Here is a 25,323-nt window from a genome sequence, read left to right on the forward strand (position 1 = left end):
TCGGGCAGCACAGGCATCGCCCTTGCCGTACTGGCATCTTGTCTCCTGCGTTGAAGGCTGGGGCCTTGGATCCTTGTCAAGGCTTTTTTGGTTGGATGAGTGTTACATCACTTGTATGAAAACGTATTTTTAGAAGCAGGCATTCTGTGATGATGGCATCAGTGAGCTCCCCGGAGAGGAGACGGSAGCCCCAGTGCCTTTGTAGCCTTGCTCGTAATTTGTTTCTGCTTTCCGTTTATATTTACAGATGCCCTTGATATGGAAAGCATGACGCTTGCAGGGCAACTGATCTGTCAGCTCTCCCCTGCCTTTATTGGAAGCAAAAAGCTCTATGTATGCTTAAAAAAAAGAACAGAATCCTTTAAAAGGAAGCGGTGCTACGGGAGGGTGGTGTGCACCTGCAGCTGCTGGAGCAGCCCAGTGCTCCGACGCCGGCCGCTTGGTGCACAGCTGGCCGTCGTGCAGCGCCGGCCGCGGGGTCCACCCCGGCACCGACAGCCTCCGCGACTCCCCGGGCGAGACCGGCCCTGGGCTGGAGAGGGGTTTTGCGTTCAAAGGCAGCCCAGGTCGTCTTCATGGTAATGGCGGTGAGAACCCCCACCCCGGTTTTACAAGAAACACACCTCTGTGGGTGTCTCAGCAAAGGAAAATCAAAGCTTCCAGGGCCAGCTATTGTAACAAAATGCAGCGTGTTTCTTTAATATACCCAGGTCCTAACCTGTAGTGCTGAAAATGACTGAAGTGCAAAAAATACAAGTGCTGGGAGGAAGCAGCCATTACCCAACAGGATGTTTCTCTCATCAAGAGGGGGAAATTTACAGCCGCCGGTCGGCGAACACTGCTGCTATTGTGGGCGCTTCCTGATATGTTTTTTGCAACTGTTTGCTTAAGACCAAGTGCTGCATACCTGTGTCTCCATGTGTCTCTACGGCAGACAGACATTACATGTTTAATGAGTTCCAAGGAGTCTGTCTATCATTACATTTAGAGCTGAAAGTAATTGAAGAATGTCTGTGTTTCTCTTCAGTGCAAAGACCCCGGGTAACGACTGAAGGAGCACCTCCAGCTCCACGTTGCTCCGAGAGGGGCTCGCTGGCCTTTAAGACCTGCTCAAATTCTTCGACAGTCCAGCACCCCTACCCTGTTTTGTATCTGGTCTGGGCTAATTAATTAAGGGTTGTTGCTTGGAAGTAGCACATGCTTAGGTGTGATCTTTGAAGTTTAGTATAGTGCGGAGACTTCAAAGGAGGCATTTTATTAAAAAATAATAAAATCAAGAGCTCCTAAACACTTGCAATTTGAAGAGCCTGTTTGAAGTCTCTCCATGTTCTCTGATGCCGATACAGCCGCAGCACTGAGGTACTATTTAGCTGTTACCATGCAGTACTTAACCTTAACTTTATTTTAAAAAGAAAATAATCAAAACCAGGAGTATTTTCTCAAGTCTTTTTGTGACTTGATCTAGCAGTAAAGAATTAATTGTGTTGTGTCATGAGCTGTGCAGGAAATAGAGAAAATCAAGGCTGACAATCAAATTAGCAAAAATGAAAATTTAATCCATGTCTGTTTTTTTAATCAATGTTCTTTCAAGATAAACAGAGAAGCTGCAAACTTCTTTCATTGTTAATATTTCTCCCTGAAGCCAGGGCGGCCTCTCCTCCTCCTGGACTCTAGGTTGAACGTCATGTGGTTCACCGAAACACCGTCGTTTTGTCTCGCCCGTGTTCGTGACGCCAAGGTGTTGGAATTGGGGAGGTTTTCCAGGCAGGCGGCCTTTGCTGTTCGTCGTTCCTCCTTGCGCAGCTCGCGCGGGTGCGAGGTCCTCCGAGTGCCTGCCGCCCTCCTGGAAGTTGCGGGGGGCCGGCGAGCGGCGGCTCCGCCGGACAGGCGCCCCGGGGCGGTCGGCACTCCTCCGGGAGCCCCTCCGAAGCGAGGGGCCGGGGGCAGCGGGAGGCTCGCCGGCACGTTAAACCGGTGCGATGGGGCAGGCCGCCCGCGCACCGCGGCCGGCGTCCCTCGTTAGCGCGCGGGGGCTCGGGCAGCAGGCGCTCGCCGGCACAGATGGCGAGCCCGAGCCACAGAGTAAACTGCAATATGTCTTGGAGACACTGTCAGGCTGCCGCTGATTTGTCATGTCGTGGCAGTCGATTGGGTTAGGGAGCAACCGTGCTTTCCCCCGCTCCCAGTCTGAGAAATTATTTACAGTAGGGCTGGGTTTGGTGGGCTGCAAAAGAAGCTGGAGAAGCGCCAGAAGAAACAGTGGTCATTTTCTTAATATTTGGGTACTTCTCTTTATTAAAAAAATACGCGCGTGCCTTTGGTGGGGGTGTGCCTTAATCAAAGGAGCGAGCGCAGCCTGTGACAACTGCAGGCGTTCCTGATTGCAGAGGATTTGGCAAGCGCTCTCAGGGAGGGTTCGCTTTTGTTTTCCCCTTGAGGTTTTGCTATCATTAGTGATTTGAAAATGCAGAGTGGTGGTGCTCCATCTGGGACTCGGCGCACAGTAGCTCAGAAAGAACACACACATGTTTACTATTCGGGCTGCTATTTAAATTACTATGTACAGAAATACAGAAGTAGGAGGCTTAGCTGTACATTATGAAGAGCGTGGTTTATTTTGAAAAGCTTGCATCTTCCTCTTGATGCATTGCAGACTGTTGTAAAACATGTTTTCCATATTTCTGAATAGCTTTCCTCTGTACTGAGATCACATAACATTCCTTCCATTTTTTATATAGGTGTTCTGCAGAATCTTCCACGAGCTGGTATAAAGACTCAAAGCACACTAAGCTCGCTCTGCGGATTCTCAGTGGGAAGCAGAGAGGCACTAATCARAACCAAAGCTCTCTGCACTTTGTAGAAGATGAAACACACGCTGAACGTGTGGCAAGTGTTTAAGCAGTTGCAGCAGGCAGGCAGGAGGGGTGGGAGGAAGCACAGGGTGGGATTGCGCTCGTGCTGTCTGCCTCAGAGCCTGTTTCTGAGGGGCTCTTCCATATGCAACGCGTAGGTCTGAAGAGCTTATAGTGCATAAGCGCTGGAGAGCAGGGTGGCACACGTCTCGTTTCGTCAGCTCCCCCTTGGCATTTGTGCAGCTAGTTTCACCGATCCAGGTGGCAACGCAAGTGGCTGCTTGCTTTGCTGGCATCATCATTTGCAGGAGCAGCCGGGCTGGGCGGACGCGGGTCGGACGGGCTGGGCAAACACAGGTTGGATGGGCTGGGTGGACCTGCCTCCACGGGCAAGCGCACTCCTGCAGTAGCTGGGCTGCCCGGCCCCGTCTGGGTCTCGCTGGGTCCGCTCCCTCCGCGGGTGCTTCTCCAGGTGGTGGACAGGCTCTGCTCCCCTCCGGCTAGGTTTGGCAGGCATATTTAGGTCTCAGTAGTCTGCAAGCGCTCTGGAAGTGAGAAGTTCCTATCCTGTACCTTGGAAAGTAGCTGGCCTACTTGTTACCGAAGTTAATAGTCACGGCTGTGCAGAGTGGGTGTTCCCAGGTGGAGAAATATCTCCAGCGTAATCAGTTGTGACAGAGAGGCTCCATGGCTGAATCACACCCTGATCCCACATATGGCATCATGTTTGGCTGCAGGATTTGTCTCTTGTCTCCTTGCCGTGGAGGACAGGGCTGCACACGGGCTGCGGCCGCGTTGCTGGGAAGGTCTCTCCTGAGYGGCGTTGCCCTGGGTGTGAGGTGTCCTGCCCTCACAAGGCTGGGCTTTCGTGTTAAGCTGGTAGTGCCTCGTATGGGAAAGCAAAGTCTTGTAGCGTTTGCCCTTGGTGTTCGCAGAGTACAGTGTCTGATTCTCAGTGTATTCATTTAATTTAACAATGGCTTCTGTTGGTTTGTTTGGATAGCTGCCAGGTCTGAACGCTGGAGTGCCGGTAGTCTGTGCCCAGCCTGCCCTTATTCTTGCATATTTCCAAGCTCCTGATGAAAACAGTGGAGACATTATTTCCTCTGGTGTCATTTAGCTGAAAATTAAGTTTTCTCTAAACAGGTGAGCTTTGCTGTTTTTATGATATTGTTTTAGGCTGTTTTATGAGATGCTCATCTTGGTGAAACATAAACACTCTGCTAGCATTTCAGGTCTGGGGAAAATCTGAAGACTTTTCCAATATTACAGAAAGCTATTTCTAAAATCTAAGATCATTTGAATTTTAAAGGTGGCAATAGCATATCTTTTTTTTTTTCTTTTGGATTAGCAATGCTTAATTTTCAAAGCAATACAGGGGAAGGTTTTGCAAGGCACTTATTTATTTGTTTTTAATATCAGCAATTGAAAATTCAAGTGTAAAAGGCCATGCAAAAATAGCAGTAAAGAAATTCAAAGCTATAAAAGCTTATGGTGAGAATTTAAATGCAGAAACAGCTGTTATTTCCTTGGGAGTTGAGGTATATAAACTCTTCCATGGCTGTGTATCCCCACAATAGTGGTGTGAAGAATTAGCACTCACTGCAGTGTGCAAACTGAACCCGCCAAGCACTGAGGCAGCTATTCATCTATACCCAGGAGCTAAATATGACAATGTTAGCATTTTTCATTTCCCTGACGTTACCATTAATAAAGCAATGATCCAAAAGAAGCTTTGCTGAGTCTGTTCTTTATGCTTCCATCACTCACGACTAGATAATTTCACACAGGATCGTTTTTAAATTAAATGACGATAAAAGCGCTCTGCTGTCCTGTGTTCACTAGTTCACAGAAGTCTATCAAGTCATTAATGTGTCATGACAAACTGCTAGTTGGGTACAAGAGTAATTAATTATTTGCATAAATAACAGGTTGAACTTCGTGCTTTGAACCACAGTGACATATGCATCACATCATGGACATCTTAAAACCTCTTGAGGAGAGTTCATAGGAGGGGTTAAAACTGAGCCTAGTGTATTTGAAATCATATCCTTGCCACGCTTCAAACGGTCAGAAGCTTGGCTTGAGTTTTGATGCTTTTTRTGTTCTTAAGTTCTTCATTAATGGCTGTTTCAAGAAAGCATCTGATCATTGGAGATTTCAATGAACAATTATACAGATTTTCATAATCACCATTAATCACCACATATTTTTCAAGATAATTACAGCAATTATTATTTAGATTCCTCTTTTATGTGCACATTGTAGGAAAGAACAAGTGCTTATTATACTGGGTAGTGTAGAGAACTATAGTCTTAAGTTCTTTGTCATCCAGAAACTCATTATGTTAGCTGATGCTGCCTATGAAAGTTCGTCAGCATGTTTAAATTAGGGTAGCATTGGCAGGTCTGATTATTTAAATCTGGTAGCTTTGCTAAAAATACAGTTATTCTAGAAAGATGAATTACTAATTTGACAACTGAGATTCAGTTGGAGCCTACAGCACAGAAGGCAGCATCTATCGTATGCTGAGAGGAGGATGAYGGTACTTTCTTCATATTAAAGAGAGAATTTCTAAGTGAGCTAACAAGTTGTATTTATAGAGCATAGTTTTGTGGCATGCCCTTTAAAGGTTAATAGTAAATATTAGTAATTTGTAATGAAGAAGTGGCAACCCAGTAAAGATCGGTGCATCAGCTAAGGAGTGTTGATCTGGTCTCCTTTCAGCTGCCTGCTWACCAGGGAACTCACTCCTGTGCGCTTGGATTTTAGAGGAGTGGAGTTTGGCTTTTGGCTCCTTTTAACTCTTCTTTCTAATTCCAGTGAGTGAACTAATTGGATGTGACCCTCAGGGAGGAGCTGCTCCTCAGAGACAATAAACAGCCATTGAAAATATTCTTCTTTCTGAAATCCCTTTTTGTTTTTTTCCATTTTGAGAGAGAACAGTGCAGGCGCTTCCCTAATCTGTTGCAGATGCTGTAGATGTAATTACATGGAGGGGAGGAAACCGCTGTCTTTCCTTTCCTACATCGCACGTTCTCTGCGTTCAAATCCCACGTTACAGTAATGGTGCTCTCGAAGCCCCGGGAGCAGAAGCACCGCGAGGGCTGGGGGGAGCTTTCCCCCCATCAGAGTAATGCACGTGGCTATGAAACAGAATTGCTTGAGCTCTGCTACTGCTTCACGGAGGGACCCGAGAAAGATGTTTCTTTCAGGCCCTTCTGCTGACCTTTGTCATTAAGGAGCCTTTTTTACCCGGAGAGTCTGCGGGACTTTGCTGCTTTCCCGTGTGACACGCGTGGCCCGTGTTGTCGCGCTCCCGCGCCTGCTCCCGTCGCTCAGGTTGGACCTGGACCGCGGCGGGGCAGGAGGCGGCGCGGGACCGCACGTGCCATGTCGTGCCCCCGATTGGTGAGGTTTTTACTGTGTTCAGCATGATTTTGATAACGGGCAAGGAGTCTCTTTCAGGTGGCAGTGCTTTGCCGCGGATCTGATCCCACCGGATGGCAGCTCGGAGCTGCCCGCCGGCTGCTGGTAGCGCGTGTCCCGTGGGGGCATCACCGTCTGCCGCTCGAAGCGGTCAACGCGGTGAGCTGGGCAGCCTCTCTCCAAAACCGCCTCCAAGGCCTTGGTGGTTTCTTCCCTCGGTACAGACCGAGGCTTGGTGTTGGGTCTGTTTTGTGCGCGCGGCGCTGAGGGCTGCGGCGGTTGCATCCAGGAGTCCTGGGTATTAATGCATTCTTAGTGTTTGGCTGACACTTGTAATTTGTTAGATCTTCTCTTCTGCTGCTCATGAGTTGAAATGAACAGAAGGCCGCCGGTGACTGACGTGTGGAAGCTGTTACTTGACACCCTTCCAGGCAGGTATTGACAGTGGTTAGCCAAGGAGGCGCAGGCGACCTGCGCGTGCCCTGGCAGAGCAAGCAGCTCTCCCAGCGCAAAATATGGCAAGGGCAAAAGCTAATATCTCAATGAGAAATTTTAATACCCTTTGAAATGAGGTGTGTCCTCACAGGCTGTGCTGCCTCTGCCTCTGTTTTAACTTGTGTGAGCGCGTGGTTGTGGAGGGAGGGCGCACTGAGGTGGGCACTTTGTGGCAGATGCAGGTTCACGAAAGGCATACGTGTGCCACAGAAGCCCAAATGCCTCAAACTATGTTTAAAAAAAAAAAAAAAAGTGGAAGAAAAGCTTTGCCTGCTTATTTGAGAGGCGTTTAAGTGAAACATGCAAGGTGTGTTTTATAGGTCTTTAAAATTATTTTAAAATTATAACCTTTTAAAGATGTTAAGACATATACATTATTACATGATCTTACTCATGTGAGGGTATGAGTGATGCTGCTTGTAGTAATGCTATAAAAATTGGATCTTTCCCACCTTTTTTGTTCTGAATCAGTATGTTCTACCTTTGGAAAGAGACTTTTACTTTGCCGTTCATCAGCACCACTTCCTTTTATTCCTTTATGTTACTGTCCGCTGGTCTTGAAAGTAGCGCAGATTGGCATTAATGAACATTGAACAGCTTTGGGCCAAATTAACACAAGCACTGAAGCTCCAGGCCCAAGCGTCGCTGGTAAGTTTTGAAATGCCCGTGAGAATGTTAATGCYGGGCAGAATCTCAGCACAGCACTTTCCCATCAGCGATTGCCAGGAGTTTCTGAAAAGCAATGGGGAGGGGAAGGAATCGGAGGCTGATGAGGATGATTATTTACAGCACAACATCAGAACAAGGGACGTAGAATTAAAAGCCTCCTACAGTTCTGGTTTCATTTAACTTTATTATAAAATTAACTAGCTGCTGTAAATCACACGCCATCTCAGGGTATGCTCTGGGAGCGAGGGCACCCACGTCTGTGCGCTGGTGCTGGACACCGCTGAGCAGATCGCAGGTGCAGCGATGGAGCTCTTTCCTTCTGCTGACACTCCGCACTGGAGACAGTTTCCCAGAGTTAAATATTTCCCTCTTCTGCAAGCTGAAGGCGATTCGGGTGTGCAGTGAGGGAGTACTTTATGGTGTGACCCATGTGCGCACCGAGCATTGCCTTGCCCTGCATGTTGCCCCAGCATTACAGCGTGCGCAACCTGGTTTCGACAGAGAAATACGGAGAGGACATATTTATTTATTTATTTATTTATACATGGTGTATATATGTGTGTGTGTGTGTATATATATATATAAATACAGTACATATATATATATACCCAGGACGATCCCAGCAAAACGCATTGCTGCAGCCGTTTTTTGTTCAGACTAGTGTGTTGCATAGCATGCATGCTAAGCACGCTCTGAACTTGAGGAAAGGCTTAGCGTAGCAAAGATTCTTGTCCACAAGATATAAAAGTTAACGGTAATTGAAAATGTTCAATATTATGGAGGAACTAGTTGTTATTGTGTTTATTAATCTTCTTGGTAACCATTTTGGATGTATACTCTTATGAGGAAGTTTGGTGCTTCACCCTTGAAGTTGCAAACATGGTATTAGACTTAAAAACAAAACCAGACTTTTTAGCTAACAGTGATTTTGAATCTCTTCCTGTGTCAGATGTTGGAGTGACCGCATTCATATCTTGGAGGGTGAGGTGCGTGAATCTTTGGGGATGTCCTTTGGAGTATTTGCTTTGGCTTGGGACACAGATCAGCTTTGAACTAAAGCTAAGGGTATGAGCTGTCGCTCCTCGCATTTTTCAGATGGGTTCCCACCGCTCTGCGGCGGAGCAGCCCACCTTCAGCCAGTTTTGTGCCGAAACATTTCTCATTATGCAGACTAGCACAGCAGTCTCTGAGTAGCTGAGCCTTGCCACAAACACGGGTGCTGTGGCTGGCAGGAAAACGTCCTTCCTCCCTCCCTGGCACTGTGTGAGGCTGGTGGATGGAGCAGGCAATGACAGCTTCGTGCTTTATTTGTGTAAAGTTTTCTGAATTGGTGGGTATTTAAATCCTGTTGACTCCTAGTGCCCGGCTATGAAAAGAACTGTTGAATGAGCTTGTTGTTTTCTGATTTTTCCCTTTAATGCATTTTACAAGCAGCCTGGTGACGGGCCTGACACACCAGTTCCTATGCACGCTCCGTTCGCTTTGGGATTGCAGCATTAATAACACACTTCCATGCATCATGCCATTTTTAAGCATGATCGTTATGATAAAGGGCATATACTTAATTACAGCCCTGCTTAATTACAGCTCTGTTGAAGCTCGTTTGTTTAGGAGAGTGCTAATTGCGCTGCTGAGCCTTTGGCACACCCTGCTTTCATCTGCTGCTTTGCTCTGCACTTTTGTGCTCTGGGAGGACTGAAGTGCTGGGGGACCCCGGGCCCTGCCGCCGCATCCCCGCCGGCGGCGCTGGGCTGGGGGGCACATGCAAGCTCCTTGGGGCTTTTTCTTTAAATTGCTTTACAAAAGCCAGTGTGTGACTGATCAAAGCAGGTTTCTGTCGGGATAACAAATGCAGATGGTCTTTCAGGTTCAAAACTTCCTGGATTTTGTGATGCTGCTTTTCATCTGTTTCCTTTTGTTTCATGTAACTTTGTGGCTGCCACATAGCACCTTTGATAATGAAATGACTCCAGTGTATTTTTTTTTTTTAAGTCAAAAATATCCAAAGCTAATGTAAAATGTATTCTTAAATAACCTTTGTTAAATCACTAACATGGTAACTTGCTGAGTGCTAATGGAAATTGCAAAGCAGCAAGCAAAGAAATGCAGGGTGGGGGCAGATGCTTTGTGAAAGAAAAGCCTATTTGGAGATTACCTGAGGGCATTTCAGGGGTTAAACTTGGTCTAGTTTGAAGTTTTTATTTTTTTCAGAGCTGAAAGTTAAAGAGTTAAAATGTTAAGGGTATAACTGAAGTAAAATGGATGTATTCAGGACTGCACACTACCTTGGAAGTGTGCCCTTTTCAGTCTTGTGTGGAAATTGCTGAGATACCTGTTTTAAAAATAAAGTGGCTCACCTGTACTGACATGTCTTACGGGAGGCATTCTGTGACGTTTCCTAGATAGTAATAGCAAGACAAAGAACACTAAACGTTGCTACGCTATGTAAGAAGAATACACAAGGTAATATAAATGCAAAAAATCCCCTCAATATCATTAAGGTTGTGTTGCAAGCAGAGCGCCTGGCACTGTGACATGAGGCTGCGCCATGTACAGTCATGTCCTTGTGTCTGTCTTCATACTTCATTGCTTTCCGTCCTCCAGATGTGGTTAGCATTTTACGCGTGTGCTCCGTTGTTTGCTATTTAGTTTTCGTTGGTGGTGGACAGGCGCTGGAAGGTGTTTGTCTCCAGGTTTAAGAGATTACATTATCACTAGTGCTGTGACTATTCCTTAATCTACCAAGGCAATAGCACTTACCGCTTTGAGGAGGTGAAAGTTATCTGAACCAAGTGTTTTCCTTATTTGCTTGCTAGGAAACCAAGTTAGCTCCAGTTGCTCTGTATAGTAGTGGCAAATAGATGCCTGTACTTTCAAACTGTTTGTATTTGTTTTCAGCTTCAAATACTGTCCTATTTGGGGGCTGGACCAAATTGGAAACAGATTCTCAAAACTGAGACCATAAAAAAAATATATGGGTGGAGTGGGGGGGTGTTCATCGAATTCCTGGCTTGGTAGGGGCTAACCCAGCTGTGTCTTGAACAGACAGAAACCACTGGGAGGTTTAAGGGAGGAAAGGCTGGAAATAACTTCCAAGAGGTATCAATCAAATGTCAATGTGGCGCGTATGTGCTGTGCCGCTGTGAGCGCGTGCTGCGGCATCGCGGAAAGCAGCCGGAAGTGTGACGTGTCTGCTCATTCTGTCCCTTTCAGCAATGGACGGAGTGCCTTTTATGATTTCAGAGAAGTTTGCCTGTGCTCCTGAAGGGGTGAGTGACCTTCGCTGTTCTTCCAGGGTCTGAAATTCCTCTTTTGTGGGTGTAATTGATACCTGTGCCCGACATGACCCAAGGCTGTGCTTCAGAAAACTTTCCTGTTGGGTGCGAATGGCTTTTACCTGATGATTTCTAAAACTGAATTCTCCCAGGAGATGAAACTTTTATCACCACCAAAAACAGGAATGGCCAAGTGACTCTGGGTGCTGGATATATTTGTAATCCCTTACTGTAGATGCATGCTCTAAACAAAGCAGCAGATAAGTGGATCTCCTAAATTTAGCCCACTGTAGAGATAGCGTAGCATTGCCAACCCTAAGGCTCCCGTTTGGTATCCCAGGATTTCAAGGCAGWGGCAGTGACAAGGTGGTCACCAGCACTGAAGGACGGCCGCAGGGCTCGGGGTCCCCTCCGTGCTCTCCGGGGCATAGCGGAGAGCGGCCCCGGGTGTCCAGCCGTTTCTCTGCTCGGACCGATGGCCAGAACATCCTCGGTAGCTGCACGCGCCGCTGGGCACGTCCCAGAAAAACTGGGGCTCCTGGGGTCGTCTCTGCGCTAACCAAGTGCAGTTGGCATCACCCCAGTCTTCCAGGGAGCTGCTTAATCTTGAAAAATGCTGGTGATTTTGCACGTGGAGTGCAAGTAACTTTAGCTGACCCAACTTAGTGGGGTTGCCATGGCTACGCTGGCAGAAATCCAGTCTCTGTGGAGCGAGGCTGTGCTGTCCTGTTTACCAATTCCAGGCTAGAAAGTTTAGAGAGGTTGTTATGTCCTAATGATACAACAGCTGGACCTCTGCTGGGTTCCAGAAAACACAAACATGGATAGAAAAATGATTTGAGCATTCCTGTTGCCCTCTGGCTTGAGAGGTTATATGAGCCAAAGTGTCTCAAGTGCAGCAGCAAAACAGGCTTTTTTCCCCCTACACAGCATATTTCTGCGTGAGTTTAGTCCTGGTGAAGAGTTTTGGGTGCTCGGGGTGCCCCGCTGAAGGCAGCTCCCTGTGCTGCGGGTGCGAGGCGGCGCAGGGGAGCCAGCGAGGAAGGTGCCTGTCGTGCCCGTTCGGCTCGTCTGCCAGCAGAGCGTCCCACCGATGTCCTGGGGCAAGGGCACGCTTCGCTCCCACAGGAACAGAAACCCTAATACCGAGTCAGAATGACTTCTGAGCATCGGCAGCCCAGCACTAATTTAAGATGGTGATCCAGAGCTCAAAGGCTCAACATCCCATTACCAGCCCCCTAATCCATCCAGTCCCTAAAACAATATCTCTTTAAAAATCAATTTACAAGAGGCTATTACAGCAAACACAGACCTATCTGATGAATCTGATTTTTCACATCTTGCTCCTGCTTTGCGCATTCCTTTTTACTTACAGAACCTGCATATACAGTGGGATGCAGTTTTTCACAGCCRTTGCTTTCTGGAAAGGGTTGTTTACGGGCTGACTTGTGTTCCCAGAAAGCTGAAGTCCCCTGCTGCTAGGACAAATGCAGAGAGATTAGGTCATGCTAATCCTCCCTTCAGATTCTTTAGACAGCATTGCCACCGCATGGTCAGTTTGGTCAGGGCTTTCCGCAGCCGGGGCCTCTCACGCTTGCATGCTATGGCCATGTGAAATCCATAGGGTGCTGCAAAGTATGTCTCAGTAACAGCCGTCCTGTTGCAGGGAGATGGCTAAAGATTTACCTGTTTAAGGTGACACTGTGATGAGTGTCAGCTGTCCCCAGTCAGGGAGACAGGCATTAGAGCTGTTATCCCTAGACCGCCTTCCGCTTCTTACACTCTTGTGGTGGACTGAGAAACAGGATTATGCATTTGTTTACAGATGGTGCCTCTAAATCTCTGATGATAGAGTATTTGTTGACTTAATCAAAACAAAAAAAACCCCTAAATTTGACATTTCTATGTTTCTTTTTTTCACCAGATGCAGCCAGTTGATCTCTTGGGCATCACAATCAAAACTCTAGCAGAAATCGAAAAGGAGGTAAGTACCCAGCCATACTCTAAGCAAAATCATCATGAGATCTGTGTTCATTTAGTTGCAGGATTCCCTTCCTTGTGGAAAAGGTCTCACTTGTCTTTCCCAAGTCACTGATGATGGATAAAGTCAACATTAAGTTAAGTCAAACAGTAAACTTGGAATTACAGATGTCCTCTGTGCTTTGTGTCAGATAAAGAGGCTTTAAACATTGAATCTAATGATGAAGTTGTCTGCCCTCCATTTAATTCCAGATGTCTCTTTTATTTAAACTTTTTTTTCCTCATTTATTAACAAAACGTGTTTGTAACCAGTAGGGCACTGTTTGTGTTAGGTTGCCTCATAGCTTGGGAAACAATTGAACTTGATTAAGTGGTGTAAGGTAAACTACATCATAATCTTTCGGTTTGACGGTGAGTGTAACTTGTTACCAGGAAAAGCAGTGTGAATTTTTAGTAAACATGAGTCCTTCAGGGAAGAGACAGGAGACTAGAGCCAAACTGAGCATGATCTACCACAACAGGTAGCTCATATGTTCCCAGAGGAACATTTTGGCATGTGCAAGGCTTGGGCTGCAAGATGCTAAGTAGCCACCTGCTCAGGAACAGCTTCCTTCGAGGTGAATGTCTAAGACCGTGAAGAAAATTGACCTCTTATTAGTCGTATGTGTTTCTTTTGGGCATCTTTGGTTACAAACATATGTTATGAAGACAGCTGTATTAAAGTCAAAGAGTAAGAATACAGCATAGTAAAACTTCCAAGCCTGTCATGGCAAACATAGAAAAGTGGTCTCTGCACTTTTAGGTTCCAGTTGTTATGGGTCGCCAAATGGAACGCAAATGTTAAAGTCAGCTGTGATCTGCATGTAAAAGCAAAACTCATCCATTTCACACTTGTTTGGGGGGAAGTTAGGAATTCCTCTGTTTATTTCCATGATGAAAAGGACTTAATCTTTAAGCTAGGAAGTCTTCAGGGATAACTTAGTTTCAGGGTGAGTGCTAGATGTACTCCTGATGCAGCTGGATAGGTTAGGCAGGACTGCCTTCAACAGCTCCATGTTCCTCCTTTCTCATAGAAGTCCGTGACCAGGCAGGGCAAATCTTAGTGTCTGTGACGTGTGTCTGTGTCACTCATTTCTCCCCCTTGGGGAATGGCAGGCAGGCATCATGGAAGATTACAGGACCGTACATGAGTGGCAAAGCTGAGGTAGGTGTACTTAGGGCAGGTTATGGGACCATAGCCGGGGAACCATCAACTCAGAGGACCTGGCATAGACCCTTGGTGGAAAACAACATATCCGAAGGCTGCAGGATACCCTGATTTTTCCTAAATCTATCCTCTTTTCCTGCCTGGAAATTTTGTCAGAGCGGAAAAAGAAGCTGGTCAGTTGCCAAAGATTTCCAGACATCCAGCAGCCCAACTGGAGCAGTGACAGTAGCTCTACAGATGCTGCCTGATTCAGGAAATCCCTGACAGAAGCAGCCTGGCTTGCCTCGGGCACGGCCTGCATGCCAGTACGTCTGTCTGGGATTGCCCAGAGGGCGGTGAGGAGCCCTGGTGTGTCAGAAGAGCTTCAGACCCTCAGCCCTTTTCCCTGCGTGTTGCTGGGAATTGTCCATGGGGGCAGCAGGGTTTGTTCTGCTGGAGTGGAAGTGTCAGGTCGCGTTAGATTTCCATGCGCCACGCTGCAGCCCTCACCGCATCATCGGGGGTTGGAGAGAGGTCTGGGCAGCACTGCTGCGGAGTCGTGGATGGTATAGCCCTTTCATTGTGCCCCTCGCAGGCCTGCTGAATGCTGAAACGCAGGTATCAGATTTATTTATGTGGCCATGAAAGGAGTTGTTGATACCTGCCAGTTCTCCCCACACCCTCCTATTCCATTACAGGCTGTGTGTGTTTCAGAGTAATGAAAAGTATAATTATGCAGCCCATATTCCTTGATGAAGCATCTTGTCTGCACATAGATAGCTATGCATATAAATATTGTGAATTTCTGTATGGCTTTATTTCCCTTGCAAGCAATAGCACCATTACAGCAAATCTTCTGGATTTCCAAAGCAGCAAGAACATTTTCCCTGGAGCTAGATGCCTTGCAAAAAATATTCCCAAAGAATTCCAAGAGTTATTATTCTCTGTCACCACATTTGCAGATGTATGTTCCCATCCTCCAAGTTGTGAAGTGAGCCAAATTAAGGGACTCCACCCTTTCAGGAAAATCAGTAAAAATAGATGCAAATCCTGTATTGCACATTCAGGCGGCGTCTGAAGTCAGCATCTCATTATAGCAGGCGCAGACACTGCGTAGGGTAGAGAAGGGTTAAAGCTGAGGGCATAGTTTGCCCAAGGTCGCTTAGCTGGACATGCGGCAGAGACAGGAGTAGATGCTCTGCAGCAGCTCTGCTGTCTGTCCTCCAGGGTTGCAGGGGATTTTGTGCTTGCTGGTCCTCTGTGCTGTGGCAATGTCTCAGCAAGTGAAAATCTCGCGTAGTGGGAGAGCGGTGCACGCTGTGCTGGAAAGGGCAGGGGCGGCTCACAGCTGGAGCACCGCGCTGCAGCTGGAGCAGCGTGTTGGTGGGCTCTGCCAAGCGCCAGTCCCGTTCGGCAGCGCAGGTCGCTGTCAGACCCGTCTGCAGGCCTCCTGCGCTTCTCCAGCGTGGGACTTTGACAGAACGCACCAAGTCTTCATTTTAACTTGGTGTTCGGCTACAAGTCTGCAGAGATTCTAATTAGTAAAGTGAGAATCTAATATTAATCATTCTTTTTAAATTGACAAGGAAGGCAGTTCATTTAACCACTTAATTGCTACAAGTTTTCATAGGCTGCTCTTTGCAAATATATTTAATGAAGAAGTTGTAAATCTAAAAGAGCTTAAAATTTTAATTTTATACAGAAATATTTTTCCTTGTTCTCATGTTTGTAGTCAATTCTCCAGAGTGTAGTCACATGAAATGTTCTTTAAATGAACATATTTGCTAACTGGCATGATTTCAGTTTTTAAAACATTGGTTCCAGCAATTAGGCATTTTTTTCAGTTCCCAAATGACTAGAGAAATTCGTCTTGATTATAATTGCTCTTAGCCACGCATATCTAATTTGTGTCTTTTTAAGTGTTAATTAGTAAACAGTTTGAGCTGACATCTTTATGTGTTTGTGTGTTGAAAAATGAGGCTTATTGCTTATTTAGCTTGGGGCTGGTACTGCTAGCTGTGACATCATGACATTGAGGTAAAATTAATGAAGACATGTTTGCCAATTAAAAGGCAGTCTTGAAAAAGATGACTTCTTGACATATCCTCTTTGCATGGTTTACACTAGAAGTGAAGTGTGCACTATACGTTTTTTTTAATAGAGTTAACAAAATAGAAGTTCTGTATGTCTTTCATCGATACCCAGTCCTCAGTTATCTAGGCAGCAAAAAATTCTTAGTCTGATATTTCGTGTATTAAATAAAAAACAGAGAGAGTACAGAAAAGTAAATGTTAACTTTAAAGATGCTTTAGCATCCGACAACCTACGGTCACTGAGCACCCTCTAGTGCCGCAGTTCCTTATTGCACTGAGCAAAGAGCCCGTTTGCCACACCTGAGCTCCATCAGGGTCCAGCCACCCTGCCTTGGGGACGGGGACCAGCGCCGTGCCCCGCTCCCTGCTCCGCCACTGCCGCCCTTGCACGAGGCACCGCTCCCTCAGTGCCTCAGTTTCCCCTCTGCAGCCGCTGCCTGCGGCGGGCACGCTCGTCCTGGCAGCCTGCAGGCTGGGGAGCCTGGGGCTGGCGCTGGCCTGGCCCCACGGCACGGGGAGCGAGCCCTGGCCGGGGGAGGCAGCACCTCCTCAGCTTTGTTCCCACCCCGATGCAAGCAGGTAGGAGTGGTGACATGACCGAAAAGCGTGATGTCTGCTGCCCTGGGCTGTGGGCGTCTCCTGCCTGGGGTCTCTGTAGGTGGGGTCCCACGGGGGAGCCTCCTCAGAGCTCTTTCTGCTGGCAGTGTTGTCCCCAGGTGCTCTGGGCTCAGCAGTTTCAGGAAGAGCAGGTCCACATTGGTCCCAGCAGCGCGACACCTTGGTAGTAACTGCTGAGGGTGCCGCCGTGGCCCTGCTCGCACCACTGCTCGGCATGCGGTGCCTACGGGACGGGGAGAAGGCTTTGGTGTTAGCCCTGTCTAAGATGGTAACAGAAAAGGCCAAGCCCAGGCCAACTGCTGGGAGCTGGATGGAAGAGCAGACCCAGCTCTTCTCTCCAGGAGAAGCACCTTGCCTTCATGCAGCTCTGCAGGAAGGGTTGCAGCATGGATGCTGCTGTTACGGTAGGGGTATTTGAGCCCAGCTGCTAGGCGCAAGAGTAGAGCACTACCATCGTCTGCACGGCCTCAGCGAGGTGCCCTCCCGTGGGAGCCGGTGGCTCCCCAGTGCATTGCTCTGCCTTGGAATTACTGTTCCCCAAGAGCCTCTCCTGGAAGCTGCTGCGGAGGGTCAGGACACCCTGGCCGTGCAGTGCCCATCACCAGCCTCCCTGAGCGCTTGGGTCCATGCCGAGCGTGGCCGACGACGTGCCACGAGATGGCAGTGCTACGGCGCTCGCGGCGCAGTGCAGTGCCGGAGCCGGCTGCAGGGATGTCCGACCACCAGCAGGGATGTCCAGCACGACCGCTCTGACCGCTGCAGGCTGCTCCCAGCACTCGGGGGAGCGGGGTCACTTCTCCTGCAGCCGGCCGGCACTTCTAAAGAGGGATTCCTGCAAAGGGAAGGGTGCAGCATCATGCGATGGGTGCAGACCTCCTTGGAGGGGCGAACTGCACGATGGCATAACCCTCCCATCACAGCCGTTCCTGCCCAGGAGGGGCACGGCGTCCTGTCGCACGGCCGGGTCTGTCCTCCGCTAGCTTTTGGCACTGTGTGCATGGATGCTCTTGTTATTTTTTTAAACCAGGTTTGTTCTGGGTTAGCTTAAATGTATCAAGAGCAGGCCAAAACTAAACTGAACTAAGCCACATTTGGGCCAAAAAATATGTGTGTAGGGATCTGCACCCACTTTGCCAAAGCAATTTTAATTAAAATGGTGCAGGCTTGTGTAAGAGAGACCTGAACAGGCCAATCGTTCTGTCCCTGCAGAGGATGAGCATGGTCATGTTTATCTTAACACTAGAATTTAGGGAAGAGGAACTAATCTGATGTCAGATCATTACTGGTCTCCTGCTGGAGGTCTTTAGGAAAGGGTTAGGCAGTGCCACTGCGCCCATGCTGGTGTGGTCCTGCCTTTGGGCAGGGGGTGGATGAGATCCCATCTCCAGGTCCTTCCAGGCCTACTTTTTATCTCGTTTTTCAGGTTGTTGCATGTGTCCCATGAACATCGCCCTGGCAGCCTGCCTTTGAGCCATTGTTTGAAAGCACTAGTGGGACGATGTGTGCAGTGAATAAGGACTGCTTCCCGTTTATTCCCTTTGGAGGACAGTGTTCCCTAGAACAAAACCGGTTGCAGGAGGCGAACGAGAGGAGCGTGGCACCCTGGGTCACCCAACTGCTTCCTTTGGCAGCAGACGCGTTAGCCGCATCGCCGCCTGTAGCTAGCGGCGGCTGCTCCGGCCAGGAGCCGCGTGCTGGGGCTCGGAGCATCCCACGCCTTGCGTAGCGGCACAAGCCCACCCGCGCGGGGACGTGCAGCAGGGAGGGCGCCAGGGCAGGGCGCGGGGACGCTGGTGGGAAAGGAGGGGTGTTTGTGCAGCCACGCAGACAGCGCTCTCCGCCTGGGCACAGGCCTGCCGCGTGCCCCGGTCCGGGCTGCTTTCGGGCCGCTGTCACATGTGTTTGTCCTGTTTGTTTTGCTCTCTAGTACGACTACAGCTTCAGGACGGAGCAGAGCGCCGCTGCCCGGCTGCCACCCAGCCCCACCAGGTGCCAGCAGCTCCCGCAGTCGTGAGCCCGGCGGCCGACGGCGGAGCGGGACGGCGGAGCGGCGGGTGCACGCATACTACTGAGCGGGACGCGAGGCCCGGCACGCAGCGCGCCTGGAGCACGTCCCGCGGCTTGGCCCGCAGTGGCCGCCCTCCCTGCGCTGCACCACCCCGCTCTGCACGTGCCGTTTCACCCATTCGGACTCCGTAACCCTTTGTCAGCTGCCCTCATCCTCTTGCGCTGCTGGGGCCGCTTCTCCACGTGAGTACCTTCGTTAGAGCCCGACCAGCAGCTTCTTCGTTGGTCCCTTTTCCCATAACCCCTGCTGCAGAACAGCCACAAGAACACGAAGCTGTAGCAAAATGCTGCGAACAACAAGCTGTGAGCTTGCAGACGATCAAGAAATGCCCAGCAGTGCTCCCTGCTGCTGCTGGTGTGAGTAAGAGAGAGCGAAAGATATGGCCAGTTGTGAACAAATCCCCAGGCATCCCATCTGAGCTGATGTGGAGCCGGCTGCTCCGCTCCTGATCCTCGCTGCGGGATCGGAGCGGCGGAGCTCCAGACGCACGGAGGCCTTTGCAGCTCTTCGGTTAGCACACCGAGCTCTGAGCTGTGCTGAGCCCACCGTTTGCCTCCACCAAGCCCAGGCCACCCAACGACTCCTGTGCGGCCAGGATGAACCGGAGACTGCAACCATTTATTTTTGCTGTAGGCTCATGGAGCCGGGATCACTTCCTTGGATCTGCTTTGGACCCTCCCCCAAATCACTGGCAAGGTGGAGGAGATCACAAAGATCACAAGCTGTGCTTTAGTTTCCGAGGAGAAGCACCTCTTGTGCATAAGGTGACAGCGTGTCTGGGAGTGGTGACAAACGCTCTGTGTTTCCGTCTGGGTTGGATACCGACAGCGAGCTGGCCAGACCCTGTAACACCCCTCCAACTCCTCGCCGCACCTGCGCACTAAGCCATGGCTCTGCTGATGAAGTGGATGCTATCACCTGCCGGTTACTTTGGGCGGTTTTCTAATATTTGCCCCACTAGCTGCTAAAATGAAAGAGATGTGCCTGTTCCCTTTTGCACTCACGGAGGGAAGCGCTGAACTCTGACGTAGTGCAGGACGAGAGTGGTTTATTTCCACCGGTCAAGAGTGTGATGCATTAAACCCTGACCTCAGCCTCCTTATGACTGGTGACCTTAGCTCACTCCTGAGTCAAATGCATGTCTTGGTGAAGTCTGTTGCTGTAATAAGTTATTTAGAAATGTCCATCTGATCTCTGTGCTGCTTTTTCAAGCCTCTGCTGTAGAACAAAGATACATCATGGCAGCAAAATGGTAATTTTTAAGTAAGTGTTAAAATGTGCAACTTTTTATATTGTAAAATACTGATTACCTAACCCTATTGAAATGCAATTGCCATAGTAACAAATAACAGTATTGCAGCTCTCAGTCTGGGTCCTATGTATGCCCTGACCTGCTTTGCACTGCTTTTGATTGATCTTGCATTTTCTAGTAGGACAGAATGGTGACTAACAGTAGATTTTGTACTGTCAGCTTGTATTTTTTATTTGTACATATGTAAAGTATTTCTTGTCCAAAGATTCATTTCTGGTTTTAAGGCACTGTACCATATTGCTGAGATAACAAACACAAAATTTTGTAATATTCAGGTTAGACTGATTCCAATTCTCTGCTTCAACTTCTCCCAGTCAGGTAACTGTTTTCTAAAACTGCCTCCATAAAGCGAGGCCATGTGATTTGAAAGCATAGGCAGATTTGGTTGCAAGAGTGTCGTATCTGGGCAAAAGAATTGTTTGCATCAGCTCTGGAGGTTTGGTGACCCCCTGGAAGTGCTCATTTACTTGAAGGTTGCAGCACCATTTTTAGTTCTTATTTATCCTGCAGGAAAGCAAAGCCAGACCTCACTGCCAAGCTTCACAAAGGCTAGATTGATGATGCCGACATCGACAAATGAACATACCATGGCAGCCTGGTCATTCGGCTCAGGTTCACTTGAAGTTCAAATTCACTCTATGCTGTAGTAGTATGCCCATCTCATCCATCTTTTGTCTTTCTTTTTTCTGTTGGTAATCTGTTCTGTAGTTTTCTGTGGCATCCATTCATAGCTTCTCCTGTAGTTTAGTGGGCACTACAGGTAGGCAGAAGCTGTCTGCAGCATTGCTTTCCTCAGTTTCAGGATGATGGAGTTGCAGAGAGCTGACCTTCCCCGTTGCTGGAGAAGTGAGAGCGGCTGGTCTGGTGCAGAGGCAGCCAGCGCACGGTCTGCAGCGTCCAGGATGCAGTTGCTGCTGCGAGGATATGGTGAGATTGCTGCATGGAGCTACCTCCTTGAGCAGCATCTTCTCGTGTTGGAGGGCAGGACTGACTACTTCGCTGTATGGAAAGTGAAGTGCTCAGTGGAGCAGTTACTGACAGCTGCCCAATTCTGCGTTCAGTGAGTGCTTCCTGGGTATGTTCCTGGGTATGTCTGAGCAAGGCCAGGGTCTACATACCGAGTACTGGTCTGCACTCAGAGTGCAGAACATGTGGCCCTCAACATCATGAAGAATTTGTCAGAAACAGTAGCACCAGGTTTAGTAGGCTGAGCTATAAAAACCTGCAACTAAAATGTTGAAAAAGTGGGTATATAGCTTTTGCTTCCTTTCTGTGAGATTTAGCTTAAAGAACATCAGTAGATAAAATTGATGCTTTAATACATATAGCAACACTGACGTTTTCTCAGCCTTCTTAGAGATAATAAATTCAGCTTTCCCTTCAGTGATTGGCAAGAAACACTGGATGGCTCAAAATGCTGACAGGACATGCAATTGGGACAAACACCTAAGAAATCTTTGGGATATATTTGCATAGTTGGTTCTCACTCTTCCCTCCCTTTCACTGGCCTAGCAAAGCTGCTTCATGGGGTACATCTGCAGAGAAACTTGGAAGAGAAATTTGATCTTTGCAGTGTGCTTCTGCACCGTGGCACTGCAAAGATACCCTTTGCTGCAAGCCTGAATAGTACAACTGCAGATCTCTTGGTATAAGCACAACAGAGGCATTTTCAGCTAAGAGCTGCTCAGACTGGTAAAGCCCACAGCTTGAACCCCTGCGGGCATTTCCGAAGATGAGAGGGCTCAGAGCCAGTGCTTAGAAGCACAGCAAGACATGCAGCACGTCTCTGTGTTACAAGCGTATTGACTGTATATGTTTTCTTTTCAGTCCACTGATTATAGGGAGCTTTTTCATTGCACTTCTGAATTCCCGAGACCGGTGGGCATTCGGTCAGCATTTCAGCAGGCAGGTTTCATTTGCTATTCCATAATTTTTGTAATCGGAGCAAATCGTTGCAAGGCTGGTCCTTGCATCCTCGCGGCTAGTCCTCCCCGTTGGTGTGTGCTGGGGCCAGTACAAGTATCCCTCTGCATCTTACTCCCTCCCTGCCCAAAGGCAAGTGCGTTAGCATTGGCCCAGGCAATAAACTTTCGGGGAACCTGATATTGTTGTTGTCTGGCGGTGAAGAAGCCTTCTGGAGCAGGAGCCTTCTGGAGCGTAAGGGGAGGGGATGAGTCAATGGAAAGCAGCAGAAGTGGTTTTGCAGAGCTTTAACAGATGTGCTTGGCTACCTTGCTTCTGATCCTAGAATAAACTAGACACTGTGTAGCTTAATCTTGTGGTTGGTGAAGAAATTAGTTTGCCAAGTTATCTACCCAATTCCTATCTCTGCAACTGAGAGAGAAAAGAAGCAGTGAGGGGATTGTTTACTGTAAAACAGACCTTCTGATGTGAATCAGCAGTGACGCGCTGTCTCCTAGATTGCTCACAGCAAAGAGCAGGTAACGCACTGAGATGACTCACGGACCATCCAGGCCAGGCTGCAACGTCCGAGCTGTTAATAGTGGAAGGGCAAGAAATTAGTCCAGAAAGTAACGTAGAGTGTGAACTTTGTGATAAAATTCAAGTGTGGACTTACTTAGCAGATGTCTTCCCCGTGGGAGCATCCCATAGATGTAGTTGTATAGGAATAAACTTTGTGAGACGCTTTTTGCTTCGGCTGTCGCTGAGCTCGTGCTTGGTGCTGTGTCGGGGAGGCTCCGTGTGGCCTCCGGCGCGGTGAGGTTGCTGGTGACCTGTAGCATCACACGCGCACCCCCGCCCCGACAGCTCCCCAAATTCGTAAAACCCACCCTGAGGACCAGAAAGCCTGTGCAGAGCCCTGAGCGCGGGCGGGGAGAGCGGCTCCCGCGGCGCGGGGCTCCCGCTTGCCAAGCCTGAGCTCCCCCCGGAGCGGGGAAGGGCACGCGGAGGCCCCGGGCCGGCAGTCCCACGCGGCCAGCTCCCCATCCCTGCCCGGCAGTGACCGCTGCACCGGGCACCGTGCCGGCACGTCCCGCAGCGTGCCGGGCTTGGCGGCGGCGGTGGCGCAGACCAGATCCAGCCTCCTCCCATCCCGGCGAGAGCAAAACCAGCCGCCCCGTTGGCTCGTCTGCTGTTAAAACTCCTGAGCCTCGACAACGCACCGGAGGGGCTGGCTGCGATTTCTCCGCTCCCTTTTTCCCAGCTGAGTGGCACACACGGCTGCATGAAACGGTGCCTGCGGCACGCAGCTTGCCAGGATTTTTAAAAAAGCAAAGAATAAAAATCCCACTGTGCTCGCCTTGGAGCGAAGGGCTTTTGCCGGTGCCACGGCGGTGCATCCCTGCGAGCAGCGCCCGCGGAGCACCAGCGCCCGCGGAGCACCAGCGCCGGCCAGGCCCGTGCGACGCCCGCGGGACGGGACCGGACGGGGCGGGATGCACCCAGGCGATTCCCGCTCGTCCCCAAGGGCATGCGTGCGTCACCGCACTTCAACCTTACCTCAGCCTTGGAGCCTTGCCGACGGGCCTGGCAGCTCCCGGCAGCGTGGCGGGGGCGGCCCAGCGGCGCCAGGTTTGGTCATTCCGGGCCGTTCGGGTCTGGCGGCGCTGCAGCGAGGGGCGACCCTCTGCCAGTCACGTGCTCAGTAAGGTGCTGCTCAATTCACTCAATACAGGGAAACCAAACCATTTGGGTTTTCTGGTCATTTATTGTGAAATTTTTTCCTAACAACAGCAGTTCTAAATGTCATCATATCAATGGAAAGAGAAACTTTTTATGCAGTTGCAAAGTGTTTTTTAAGATGCTATGCATTTTGTTGGATTATTGAAAGTGAATTTACTGTGCATTAATCTTATGAATGTTATTACTTTTTATATTTATTTTAGATGACCCTCCTGTATTTTACAAAGGGAAGTTTCATTGTGTGATAACTTAGTCTGTATTCTTAATATAATTTGTTAAATAAAGTTTGTTTTAATCAGTTTATTCTCTGTGGTGTGTGTGTGTGTTTTAAATTTGGAGTTTAAGAAGCACAAAATGCCACAGTTCTCTCTCGCAGGAGAGAACAGGGGTCCCCAGGACTTGGGACCATCCAACGCTTTTTTTTTCTTTTTGTCTATACCATTGTTGCATTCAATTCTTCAGATCCCAAAGCCGGATATTCTGAAGGTATCAGGAGGAATGAAGCAGGTCTCGGTGCTTATTCAGAACTAAACTGCCATACAGATGTTTTAACTGTGGCACCTGGCATTGCTTTTGTTTTTTGATGAAATTACACATTTTGTTTGATACAGGTAATGATGTTCTTATAATAGACTGAGACTTCAGTAAGCTGTTTGGTTTTGTACCACGTTGAACATTCATTAAGAAATTAGAGTGGTACAGCAGCGACTTTCCATACTAAATGGATAAAAAATGGGGTTTGTCACCAGATGGATGTTTTTAGTGGTGTCCTGCAGAGATGAGTTTTTTACTTTCCCATCTAGTATTTACTTTTGATGAGGAAGAAGAAAATACCAAATCATCACTGGTAAAAGTCCTTGGATCGGAGAGCCTTGGAAAAGAACAGGTATTGTAGGCTTTAATGCAAAGGACTCGTTTACAAAGGTGCTTTTTTCTCTCTGTTGCCACTGAACAGATTTCCCGGTGCTTCTGCTCGGGGCTGGCTGGGACTTTACGAGCCGTTTTGATGGGACGTGAGAACAGGGACCAGAGACACTGTTTCCTGCGCTCTGAAGCTACCCAGAAAGGTGAAAGACTGTGCGAACGCCATGGCCTGAATTCAGAAACACCACAGCAGGCTCAGGAGTACTAATGAAACGGGAGCGGAGGATCGTTAGCGGTCGGAGCGGGAGCTGTGCAATCCTCCGGCGGGAGCCGGCAGCAGCGGCGATGGCCTGCGGTTTGGTCCGTGCTTGGACCCAGCATCCAGAGGTGGCAACATGATCCCCACGAAGGTAATTGGCTTTTGTTTTTCTTTAACGTTGAAAATTATATATAAAAAGACTTGGAAAATCTATCCAAAATGTCTCCATTAAAGAGAATGCAAAGTCAAAAGCCAGAGGTCAAAATAGCTCAATTTAAGCATTTTCCGGAAGGTAAGGGACCCCATGTGACATCTAGACTTCGCCTGTCATGTGGGATGTGTTCGAAATGTGTTTAGTAACAGTTGTGTTCAGTACGGTAAATGACCATAAATTCAGTGAAACAACCCGTTTACCCTCTACAGGTGTTAACACCTTCAGTGACCCCAAGTTACCAAGTGCACAGTTTGCACCGTGTGCGGTTACAAGGCCCCGGCAGCCGGATGCCCCACGGTCCCTGCTCGCAGCCGCCCGCAGCGTGGCCGGAGCCGCTGTTCCCCTCGGAGCGGGCGGCACCGGG

At 48.8% G+C, this 25,323-nt stretch overlaps 1 protein-coding gene across 9 annotated transcripts in view; it reads left to right on the forward strand.

Annotated features, from left to right (window-relative positions):
• Positions 1-25,323, forward strand: part of MVB12B (multivesicular body subunit 12B) — an 81,973-nt gene that overhangs the window by 54,387 nt on the left and 2,263 nt on the right. For 3 of the 9 annotated variants that reach the window (XM_026089910.1, XM_026089916.1, XM_026089843.1), the window contains 3 exons: positions 10,659-10,714; positions 12,645-12,704; positions 18,525-23,921. In XM_026089910.1, coding sequence (XP_025945695.1) covers positions 10,659-10,714; positions 12,645-12,704; positions 18,525-18,611 — 203 coding nt within the window. In that variant the 3' untranslated portion in view covers positions 18,612-23,921. Of the gene's footprint in view, positions 1-10,658; positions 10,715-12,644; positions 12,705-18,020; positions 18,497-18,524; positions 23,922-24,577; positions 24,897-25,323 lie in introns of those variants that run through there. The other 6 variants (XR_003257511.1, XR_003257515.1, XR_003257512.1 and 3 more) reach the window with 6 other exon arrangements.

Source organism: Apteryx rowi, unplaced genomic scaffold, assembly GCF_003343035.1.
Source record: "Apteryx rowi isolate R43461 unplaced genomic scaffold, aptRow1 scaffold_120, whole genome shotgun sequence".
Lineage (NCBI taxonomy): Eukaryota > Metazoa > Chordata > Aves > Apterygiformes > Apterygidae > Apteryx > Apteryx rowi.